Genomic DNA, 12,273 nt, shown 5'->3' with positions numbered 1-12,273 from the left:
TATGTATGTACATATTTACTGAGCGTTGATGAATTGACTTACGGAAGTTATGCAAATACAAATTTTCTTTATTGTTGGTAGTATTTTCATATATGTATACTGGAAAATTTTATAAATTTTAATGAAAGCGTTAAACGAAGTTGGTTCAAAATATGATTCATTAAGGCACACATGCAGCCTCAATGGCGAATTACTACAGATTTGCGGCCGCTGAAATTCGAGTTCAGAAAGTAGCTGTGCCCGAGACCGAAAACTTTCCCAAATTGCCTCTCTTCTTTGCAAAGTTACGCCATTTGTTCACAGCAAGTGTGACCAGGTGCCTCCATTTTTCGCGACGCCTTTCTTTCATTGTCCGCCCATGCATGCTGAATGGAAGATTCTTTTCACTGGTGCAACGTCACCAATTTCCATGACATGTGCAAGCAATCGTTGTATTTTTAATCTGATTTACTTAGCCTGCCTTTTTGTTTAGCTGGGTATAATCTAGTATGTTGTTAATTGAAATTTCACTCCCTTTCTGTTGACCTATTGATTTGAAATTTGGTGCACACCTTTGGTGACCCCCACCAAAAATGGCGGATTACAAAGTTTTTTAAAAACACCTCTATATGGGCATCAAACGAAAGGGCCGGACTAGCAGAAAATGTAAAAATTTCAAATCCAAGACCATAAAATCGCGAGTTAATTTTTTTTCAGTCCCCTTAGTATAAGTATCAAATGATGGGTTTTGAATATTAGAAAATGGGCAGGTCAACTGAAACTGTCGTTCATGAAGTCGTGGGCACCATAGAAAAATCACTCCATTACAAGCAGTACACTTTGGCGGTCTTCCTCGACATAGAGGGGGCTTTCAATAACATTACAATCGAGGCAATTGTTCAATCTCTTGTGAAGGTGGCAATATCTGACCACATATGCGAGTGGATCGAACAAATGCTCAGAAACAGAATAATAATTTCAGTCATTGGTCCAGTAACGCTATCCCGTTATGCAAATAGAGGCAATCCCCAATGGGGAGTTCTGTCTACGCTACTATGGGTGGTGGTACTGAATGACATTCTACTGCATCTCAACAAAGGTGGAGTGAAAATAGTAGCCTATGCAGGTGATGTAGTGGTGGCGGTATCAGGTCTCTTTCCTTCAAAAATTAGTGAAATCCTAGAGGGATCTTTGCTTGGGCTAAACACCTGGGCCACAAAAAGTGGACAGGGTGCCAACCCTAGCAAGACAGAACTAAGACTGTTCTCCAAAAAAAAAAAAAATACCACAATTCAGGCTTCCGTCCCTCAATGGAATGAGTCTCACATAGTTTACCCTCTCGATGTACACGGCTATCATACGACCAATACTAACGTATGCGGCGTTAGTTTGGTGGCCAGCACTAGATAAACAATACGACGCCAGTAAATTAGGCAGTATACAAAGAGCAGGCTTATGCAGGTGCTACAGGAGCAACTAAGTCGTGCTCCTATGACAGATTTCAGGAAAAGCTTTCAAATTTCTTAAAGGCGGGGTTGGAGTAGGGGCAGGATAGTGTAGGAGAATTCCACTGAAGTCTATACTGACGTGTCCAAAATGGACTGCAGTGTGGGTACAGGGATGTTCTCTGAAACGCTGGATGTCTCTCTCTCTCGTTTCGACTACCTAACTTTGCTAGCATCTTCCAAGTGGAAGTACTGGGCAACGAAAGGGCCTACAAAGCAATAGAGAGGAACTGCGTAGGTGTACGAAAAGCATAAATTTTCCAGATAGCCAAGCTGAATTTCTGGCACTTGCACTACACATCAGTCTCATCCGGGTTCCCGGCCATGGGAACATGCACGGAAATGAGAGTGCTGACGAGTTGGCTAAGGAAGGAGGATCTTTTGATGAATCCGAAGCAAAGACTATAAGTAAATGGTCCAATCGGACACATCAAAAGGGAACTTCATCTGCAGTCCACACGTATGGCTGATACGCGTTGGAACAACCTTCAAACCTGCAAAACTGTGAGCGACATATGGCCGCATTATGACATGCGAAAGAAGAACAGAAGAATTCCTCCAGAGGTCGAGGAAAGATATAGTCAAATTAATAGCCACATTGGTGATCATGCAGCTTAAATGGGCCTTCCGTACAACCCTCGATGCCGTAGGTGTAATCTTGAGGGAAGTTAAGAAACGGTCCTACACTATCTTTGTGAGTGCCCAGCATTGGCACAAATAAGGCAGAACACACTCGGGAGTTTTCCATCGAAAATATTAGGGAGATCTCCAAATTTACCATTACTAACCTAAATAGATTCATCGAAAAATGAAAATAGTTTGACGAAACCGACGGATTATGAAAGCGGATCCCAGAAAAAACGTATCAAAATGGTGCTTTCAACACTAACTGGGTCGAGGGAATGTACTCAGGCGACGCTTCTACCAATCAACCAACAACCAGTGCAAAAATTAAGTCTGATCTTAGGCTCTCTTTTTATGCATGAGGCCTAAAGTCTTTCGTCACTTAAAAATTATAACTGCCGCGTGTTTTAATATACGAAAACTATTTTTTTTATTATGTCGCCTTTTACAAACTGGAAACTGGGGCACTCACGCTCCAGGTATTCATGTCAGTTACGTCAATATCATCTGCATACGCTAGCAGCATTAAACCTGCTTTTGGCCTAGAAAGGCCATTAGAGATTTTTGCCAATTTAGTCGGAGCTATAAGTTGTTCTTAACGTCGCTATAAGTACCTCTTTTTCGGCAACACCAAATTTAGACATGACATCTCTGCTTGCTGTGAAAAGCGGCTCTATAATCGAAAAATGTAGGTCGATTTGTTTAACTAAGGTCTCCTCCAGGATTTGACGTACTGTGAAAACCTGGACAATGGTGGATTTTCTAAACCTGGGGCCACGTTGTTAATGCTCAATAAGTTGATTCGTGAAGGTTTTAGTCTTTGAAACCGGGTCTTTGATAGGGTCATATACGAAATGCTGAGAAGGCGGTAATTGAATTGAATTTGGCAAAGCATACTGAGCTCTGCGGAATAATACATTGTAAATGGAACAGCTATGGCTTTGTGACTTGGTATGCACATGCGTGTGTATATTTTCTCAGTTTATTTATGTATATTTTATGGTAATCTAAATTTGCGAACTACTAATATCCAACACAATATATTTAAAAGCAATTGGCCATTACAACGCCCTCACAATGCAACTGACAAGTGAGAGAAATATTGTCATTGTTGCAATGCCACGTTAAACACCTACATGCATAGGTAATAAATATGTAAATTAGCTTAGGATGTTTTGTGATTATAATACTGAATGCAATAATACTCGTATTTTGAGCTGATGACACTATTTATACCGCATCAGCTTGGGATAATGATACGACTACGTTACAACGTTAAAAACATTGTTGTCTAACTGTCATAGATACCGTAACAAGTGCTTTTCATGCAAATGCTAGATAATATTTGTTGCATGGCACTGTTTAATGCTAATTCATTTTGAGGTCGCTGCACACAAGTTGAGTAAGCTATGTGCTGTGAGAAAAAAGCAAGCGCTCATGTGGGTGAATGTGATAATGGAATATGACATTACTACAAAGCCGCCACTACAAATGCAGGTGTGAAAATTACGGTTTCCTTGCACAAAACTACTGCTCAAAAACGATGCATTTACTTACTTATTTACATATCGTATCGTTAGCGGGTATGTTTATTTTTTTCTTTCGTTTTTCTTTCTTTATTTTCTCGCTTTATTTTTTTGACATTTTGCCTTTTAAAAATATGTGTTTTCGAAATAAAAATTATTCTAAACACCTTCGTTTGACATTCACTTTGTAAAATTTGATTCAACGCATTAATTTAATTTAGTTCAAATCCTTCAACGGGTGACAAAGTCTTTCAGAAATATATCGATATAAATCTTTCTGAAATTTCGTTCATGGGACACCCATATTGTAATACATATTTAATTTAGCGTACTAATTCAATTTAATTTTTTTTTTGTCTTTTTAAATATGTGGCAAGCCTCTTAAAAAGTATTTTAAAATTAAACTTTCTCAAAACTCTGTCTATTGGCACCCGTACCCTGTAATTAAAGGAATTAATTTAATTTTTTTTTAAGNGGCAAGCCTCTTAAAAAGTATTTTAAAATTAAACTTTCTCAAAACTCTGTGTATTGGCACCCGTACCCTGTAATTAAAGGAATTAATTTAATTTTTTTTTTAATCCTTCAACAAATGGCAATGCCTTTCAAAAATATTTTAATAATATATAAACTTTATCTAACCTTCTTCATTTGAGCTACATTGCATTTAACGCATTCTATCAATTTAACTATTCGATACAAAATCTTTCTTAAACGACTTTCGTGTGACGCTTATCAAGCCTTAACCGTCAAAATAACGTAAGCGACATTTTTTTCAAAATTTTCTTTTTGATGCAGAAATATTCCTAGAGCATCTAGATAAATTTCTGCATCAAAAAGAAAATTTTGAAAAAAATTTCGCTTACGTTATTTTGGCGGTTAGGACTCGTTATTTTTGCATATTAAATTAAATTAAATTTAACTTTAATAACAGGTGGCAACCTGCCTCCAAAATACTTTCAAAATAAAACTGTCTCCCCTTCGTTTGGAGCTCATATTTTAATATTTCATTTTAATTAAATTGAATTTTGGTTTTCCAAGGTGGCAACGCTTTTCAAAAATTCTGTCGAAACTCATAATGCTTTATTAAACCTCTTTCGTTGGACAAATTCTTTTATGTTTATAATTTGACTGCATAATTAAATTGATTTTAACTATTTAAACAGATGATTATAGGTTAGAAACTATCAGGTGTCTTATTTTATCTAAATCTGTAAAATGGATTTAGCCTTACAAAAACGATAATAATTACCAAATTGAAGGCGAGATTTACTGTTACTGATTTATGATAATAATATAATGAAAATCGTTCAGAGTATAAAAAAATTATTTAAAGATAAAAAAATGTTGAAGAAATGTATGTGTCAACTTCCTATTTTTGCAATTTTTGTATTGTATGCATTAACATAAGTAAACCAATTAGTGTTTCCATACTCATTTGCATAAACAAAATTTTCCCACGGCGATGGAAAATAATAGATTTTCCATTAGAGCTACCGAAATTGTTCCTAAATTTGCAAAAATTCGCAAACTATAGCTAATATTAAAAAAGATTAGAATATTTGAAAGCTAGGATTGTTCTATACCGAAAAAACTATATCCCTATTTTTTTATTTTGAAATAAAAAAAAAAAACAAATTACGGAGTGCTCAAGACGCTCAAAGTTTTTCATGTATTTTTTATTCGTAGAAATAGTGTATAAATCTTGAAAATCAATATTTTTGGATCGGAAAACTCGGTCGTATCCAAGAGATTCCCAATAATAATACCCAATTGTTTCTTTGACCATTTTTTTATGGTAAAATTATTTTATAGGTCCACCAACCCCCAGAAAATGCAATGGGGGGACCAATAAACAATCTTTAACATTAAGAAATGGTTTATTTAAACAATTGGATTTTAATATTGGAAGTCTCCTTAAGAACACCACAGTTTTCCGATCGAAAAATATGGATTTTCAAGAATTTTATACCATTTCTATGAAAAGTTGTACATGGAAAACTTTGAGCGCTTTGAGCACCCCTAAATATTTTTTCATTTCAAAACTAAAAAATGTGGGTATATTTTTTCAATATAGAACAATCCTAGGAGGTGGCGGCATTAAAATTCCGACCTTATTTTTTTGGACCACTCTAATGTACATACACATATTTATGTAAGTAAGTGCATACATTTGTTAGCAGAATTAAATTATGCATATGTTTCTTGCAAACAAAGCATTTATCTTTTATATACCTTTATTTATTTTTTATTTCTAGAATACAAGAAAATGCACATGTGAATAAATAAAGTTTTCTTAGCCCATATGAATATATGTATGTATGTAATTTTCATGCTTTTTTCTCTTTATTTGCAGATGAACGCCAGGACATACAAAAGAAGACCTTCACAAAATGGATTAATTCACATTTGCTTAAAGCCCAGTGCACACCAGTGATCGATTTGTTTGAGGATTTACGCGATGGCCATCGTTTGTTGGCATTGCTTAGTATACTCACTCAATCACAGATGGTAGGTGAAACTAATTTGCCATTTCTTGCTAACAATTATAATATAAATAATGAATAGAAGTCGGAGTGTGAAGTAAGGCTAACACGTGGATGTATGGATTTTTAGGAATTTGTCGGTGCCTTTTCCACCCGTTTCGCTCCTCGATGCTCCGCTCATATTAACAGCCTCATTGCTTGAGTCGTAAATTAGGCTAAATTGCACGACATCCGCATTGTCGACTGTCGTGCCGAAATAATATAAACGGCGAAAATCGTCGAAAACTAGCGGTGCTGCCAAGTTTTTCCGTTTTAATACACTAGTCGAGTGGAAATTTTAGGCAATGGCGTGAAATTTTCGAAGCGATTCGACTCTCGAAAAACGACTTGCATTCGACACGTCTTTTGCAATGAGGCTGTGAATTTCTTATCTTAGATCTAATTCGCTGTCTCGGTAGCCTGTTGGCATAGATTTCCGAAAGTAATTTTTACATGTTTTTTAAGTGATGGACTTTTTACTGCAAATGTTAGGTCTCTTTAGACATTCTGCCCTATTATGGTTGTCGACATCGACGTTGATGTAATTTTTTCATCAAAAAATAGCCCTTGTCGAGGAACACCTTTCCTCTAAAATGCTGTGGTCTGCGTAGCTGGAGTTGGACTTGCGATGGCTATTTTTTGATGAAAAAAACGACGTCGACGTGGATAGCCATTATAGAGCCGATTATATTATTATTAAAAAAAGAACTCTAAAGAAAGTGACAAAAAAGTTAAGGCTAGTACAAAAAAATTAAAAAAAAAAATACTCTAGAAATCCCGAAAACTAACAAATCATGAAAAATGCATAATTGCTTTGAAAAACTAAGTACAAATTTTAAAGCACCAAAGCTATTTTAATAAAACCTTAGTCCGGTATGTGGGAACCATAGGTCTCTATGTACAAATTGATTATTCTTAAAACTTAGCAGAATTATGCTGTCATCAGATATGCTATTGAATCTCTTGATTGTTCTTATGGTATTCCACCTACTGCACTCGAAGGAGTTGTTGAGGTAATTTGGGAGCTTATGGCTAACTAAGAAATATGACATGATATGGAATATGGTATATTTAGCAATATAGTATACTTGAAAATGTGATATGCTATGAAATATGGTATGCCATGAAATATTTTAGGCTATGGAATGTGGTATTTTATGAAATATGTTATGCTATGAAAAATGGTATGCTATGAAATATGGTAAGCTATGGAATATAGCATGCTATGAAGTATAGCATAGTATAAAATATGGCATGCCATGAAATGTTATATGCCATAAAATATGAGTGACAACAGAATATGTATTTTTAATTCTCGGAACCATTTTATTAGTTATGCGCCAGTTGCCTGGTGGATAGTAATTTTCTCTGCAGTGGTACCTTGAAAGCTCTTGATGCGCGGCCGCACTAACCAGCTCATTGAGTCTCTATATAAATATGGAGAGACCTTTAGAGCCGTTTGCAGATTTGAAAGATATGGATGTTGGGAAGGCACTGAATGGTGAGACACAAAAATTGCACCTTGTCAGAATTGGGAGCCTATATTGGGGATGATAACCAGAAGCCTAATTTTTCTTTCCGAGATTATACTTCGGCATTTTAAGCTGAAGTATTTGCAATTCTTAGTGCTGTGGAGTAATAGAAATAGTTCATATGGTCTACTAAGGTATGAAGGTACCTGCATTTATTGAAGAAATTGCATACATCTCATAGCATTGCTGACTGGCCATTTATCATAGTGAAACTAACTGACAATCTCAATTCTGCACTTTTAGTTATGAGGAGGATGCTAGGAGTGTAAAGTTTTTGCCTGCATGTCAACAAATTTGAGAAACTCTAGAAAATGTCCTTCCTTATGTTGTTTTATTGCCAACAAATTATTTAGTAAGATAATGACACTTCGAAATGTAGGGAAATAAGTAAAATGATGAGACGGATGTGAAACAGGCAGCACTAACTGACTTCAACAGTTGCAAGTCATTGCTTCATATTCACACTACGCATATCAATTATCCTTCCGAGTATAGGGAAAAGGAAATGTGAATCGAATTAGATAAGGTAAAAGGTACTTGATAGAAGAGAAGGATGTGCAAAAGAAGCGGCAAATATTTCGAATTGTGTAGAAATAGCAAAGTCAAGGCTTTCTGTGAATGCAAATTGCAGGTAAATAATGAGTGACAGGTGGGAAATGCGAAATCACACATACAGAGACAGGTGATGAAAATGTGTGTGGGTGTAAATGAGTGTGAGTTGAGTACAATTGAGTGTAGATGCAGGTTGCATGATTAAGGTGAAAGTAAAGAGCAGAGTGCACATGTTGCTTGCTGATCAGATAGACTGACGCAAAGCAATTTGTATATATTTTGCTTGCATTTTCTTTACATTACTTTTCTATTTTCATTCATTTCCTTTCATTATGCAATCCTCTTATGCAATTGCGCTTCGCCACATCAACTCGAACGCGCGCATCCACGCTGAACAGAAACCTGAGAGGGGTCGCATGCGCGTACATCACATCAACAATATTAACAAAGTTATCCAAGTGATACAGGAGCATGGCGTCAAGTTGGTGAATATTTCTAGCGATGATATAGTTGCTGGCAATCCGAAATTGACGCTTGGCCTGATCTGGCTCATTGCGCTTGAGTTCAATGGCCAAAATCTAGTCAAGAGCCAGTCGAGCAATGGCGTCGAGAAATCGTTGCTTGCGTGGGCGCGTCAATTTGCCGAACCATATGGCTTGCAGCTGCACGACTTTTCCACCAGTTGGGCTGACGGACGCGCCTTTCTTATTATACTCAACGCGCATCTTGACGATATCGACTTGAGCGCGGCGCTGACGAAACATCCTTTGGCGCGACTCAAGACCGCCTTCGATTTGGCGCACAAGTACTTTAAGATTGAGAAGCTGCTCGATCCGGAGGATGTGCACACGCACAAGCCCGACAATAAATCCATACAAATGTATGTGATGTGCTTGTATCATGCCATGGAGTCGTTCCGCAATCGCGAACGCAGTGATAGCGCGGGTGAAGCGGTGCTGTTCGACGAGAAGGCGCAGGAAGCGCTGCCACCGCGCGCGCNACGAAACATCCTTTGGCGCGACTCAAGACCGCCTTCGATTTGGCGCACAAGTACTTTAAGATTGAGAAGCTGCTCGATCCGGAGGATGTACACACGCACAAGCCCGACAATAAATCCATACAAATGTATGTGATGTGCTTGTATCATGCCATGGAGTCGTTACGCAATCGCGAACGCAGTGATAGCGCGGGTGAAGCGGTGCTGTTCGACGAGAAGGCACAGGAAGCGCTGCCACCGCGCGCGACACACAGAAACATCACAGATCTCGATGAGGTGCCGTTGGATAGCGCTGAAGAGGTGTTCTCTGACATGAGCAGCACGCCAGTGAGCAGCTCAGACCCAGTGAAGTCGCCCAAGCATAGCAGCGATACAATGCGCAGCATTATGGACATCGGTATGGATGAGAGCAAACCGCCGCCTTTGGATTTCTTGCGCATGTCGCATGATAAGTCGCGGCCCATAAGCACGGCGACAAATGCATCGATTGAGATTACTAGCTATCAGGCAGCACTGGAAGCGGTGCTCACGCTGCTGCTAGAAGACGAGCAGATACTCTCACGTGAGTTGCCTGAGCCCAACGATTTTCAGAGCGCCAGGTCNCATGATAAGTCGCGGCCCATAAGCACGGCGACAAATGCATCGATTGAGATAACTAGCTATCAGGCAGCACTGGAGGCGGTGCTCACGCTGCTGCTAGAAGACGAGCAGATACTCTCACGTGAGTTGCCTGAGCCCAACGATTTTCAGAGCGCCAAGTTGCAGTTCCATGAGAATGAACATTTCATGTTGAAACTCACCGAACACCAGCAGTATGTGGGAGAAGCGCTCGAAGAGGGCTCCAACTTGATTAACGAATCACAAAAAACTTCGGGTCTTACTACCGAAGATCAAAATGAAATACGCCAGCAAATGGTGCTGCTCAACGAACGTTGGGAAACACTGCGCCTGCAGGCACTCGACGTACAGGCGAAGATATTGGCGCGTCTTGCCGAATTTCAGTCGCAACAGATCGAAAAGCTGCGACTCTTTCTCACCAACGTCGAGGATCGCATATCCCACTTGACGGACATTGGTCCAAGCTTGCCGGCGGTGCAGCAGCAAATTGCTGAGGCGCGGCAACTCAAAGACGATCTATGCAATCAGCAAGCGCTGGTGGATAGCCTTAGCAATATGGTGGTGATAGTGAACGACGAGTCGGGTAATTTCAACGATCTCGAAGACAAGTTGTCCGCGCTGGGTGAACGCTGGTCGCATGTGTCCAAGTGGAGTGATCTGCGCATGGAGAAGCTGCAGCAGTACAAGTGCATTTATCGTTGGCTGGATACGCGCGAACAAGATCTAAAGACAATGGAGAGTAAGGACGTCACCGATCTGGGTGGCATTACGAAGCGCATGAATGACCTGAACTATTGCGCCAAGGACTTGTTAGAGTTGGAGCGCTACCTAGTGGACTTGCGGCAAATGGTAGCTGCTTCGCTGCAGGAAGGCGATGATCAGGGTGAGCGCGTGCTGGTGCAGTTGGAGAGTTTCGAAGATCGCTTGGACGCGCTAAAACAGATAGTTGAAGTACAGACTGATCGTATCGAAGCTAAGGGTTTCAAGTTCGGGCGCGATCGTGCGTCATATGACGATAGTCGCGTGGTGCGCCCAGATGGCTGGGTAGACTTTCAGATGCTCATAAAATTTGGTGAAGAAAGTGATGAGATGAACGAGGAGAATACGAAAGCCGGGCAAGAGAATGAAGAACCGCAAACGACCGCCTACCAAGAAGCGTCACCGGAGGGCAATAAGAAGCGTAAGCTGCGCAGCTCCGATAATTTTTATTTGCTCACCGGGCGCATAATGGAGATATTTAACTTCCTCGACGACTGCGAAGATCGCCTGCAGAGCGTGCATCGTCAGAGCTTGCGCAACCAAAGCGAAATGCTAATAACGCTAGAGAAAGAGGTCGCAAAGCGCGTGCCACTAACGAGCGAGCTGAAGCAGCTATTTGAGGTGTGCGAACAGGAAGATCTGAAGCGGAATTTAATTATGGAGGCCACGCAGATAAAACAGATTGACGAGCGCTTTACGGAGCTCATCAAACGCATCGTCGAACAGAAATCCGAGACAGCACAAATAATAGCCAAGGAGAAGTTCTACAACAGCTTGACTGGCTTCAAGTTAGTGCTTGCTGATTCACGAGACTGGTACAAGCAGCACTCGCTGTCAGCGAGCAAGTCCGACTTAGAGCAACGCTTGAGTCACATGGAATCGCTGTCAAGCGAAATAGCCGACGCAAAGGAGATTACCGCCACGCTGAGTGATGACTTGCATGAATGGAAGCAGGATTTCAACNAGCAAGTCCGACTTAGAGCAACGCTTGAGTCACATGGAATCGCTGTCAAGTGAAATAGCCGACGCAAAGGAGATTACCGCCACGCTGAGTGATGACTTGCATGAATGGAAGCAGGATTTCAAAATCTTTTACGAGAGTTGGAGCGACATGAAGCGCGCAATCATCACACTCATACAAGAGAAGGGTGGACTGGACGAAGTCAATGAGCGCCTGCAACGTTTGGAGGACTTCATAGCGAAGGTGGCGGGTGTAAAAGTGGTCGTCACTGACTTGACGCCCATGCAGCAGCAACAGCAGCAATTGAACGCGCTTGTCGATGAATTGGAAAAGTTGAGAGCGGACTACGAGTATGTCTGCCAACGCCGCCCCGATGCAATGGGCACCGAGTTCGAGGAGAACTGGGCGAAGATACCGGAACAGCTGAACGAGCGCGTAATAAAGCAAACGACGGCGATTGAGAATCTCAACCATTTCAACGCCGAGTATAATGCCATATTGAATGTGCTGCGCAAGCTGGAGGCGAAGTTCAAGCGTGACGATGCTGAAAACACAGAGCAGCCGCTGAATGGGCAAGCGACAGTAGGCGATAGCAATCGGTTGAATATGGAACTTCGTAAGATCGAAATTGATGTGATAAGCGCACGCAACTTCAGCGAGATACTCATCAAGGACGCAGAGTCGGCGCATCGTGAGCA

The 12,273-nt window shown here is 40.4% G+C and overlaps 1 protein-coding gene across 1 annotated transcript in view; it reads left to right on the top strand.

Annotated features, from left to right (window-relative positions):
- Nucleotides 1–5,980: 5,980 nt before the first annotated feature.
- LOC108369449 (dystrophin, isoforms A/C/F/G/H-like) overlaps nt 5,981–12,273 on the top strand; it is a gene marked incomplete at both ends in the record, with an annotated part of 20,975 nt that continues 14,682 nt past the window's right edge. Inside the window, 4 exons of the mRNA XM_017624553.1 lie at nt 5,981–6,142; nt 8,639–9,235; nt 9,292–11,577; nt 11,702–12,266. Of these exons, the coding sequence (XP_017480042.1) occupies nt 5,981–6,142; nt 8,639–9,235; nt 9,292–11,577; nt 11,702–12,266 (3,610 nt within the window). The remainder of the gene's footprint in view (nt 6,143–8,638; nt 9,236–9,291; nt 11,578–11,701; nt 12,267–12,273) is intronic.

The sequence above is a fragment of the Rhagoletis zephyria genome, unplaced genomic scaffold, assembly GCF_001687245.7.
Source record: "Rhagoletis zephyria isolate East Lansing unplaced genomic scaffold, Rhagoletis_zephyria_1.1 Rzeph_scaffold_03677, whole genome shotgun sequence".
NCBI classification, from domain to species: domain Eukaryota; kingdom Metazoa; phylum Arthropoda; class Insecta; order Diptera; family Tephritidae; genus Rhagoletis; species Rhagoletis zephyria.
Note: the sequence above shows the minus strand (reverse complement) of the source record. Positions and strands in the feature narration are given on the sequence as shown.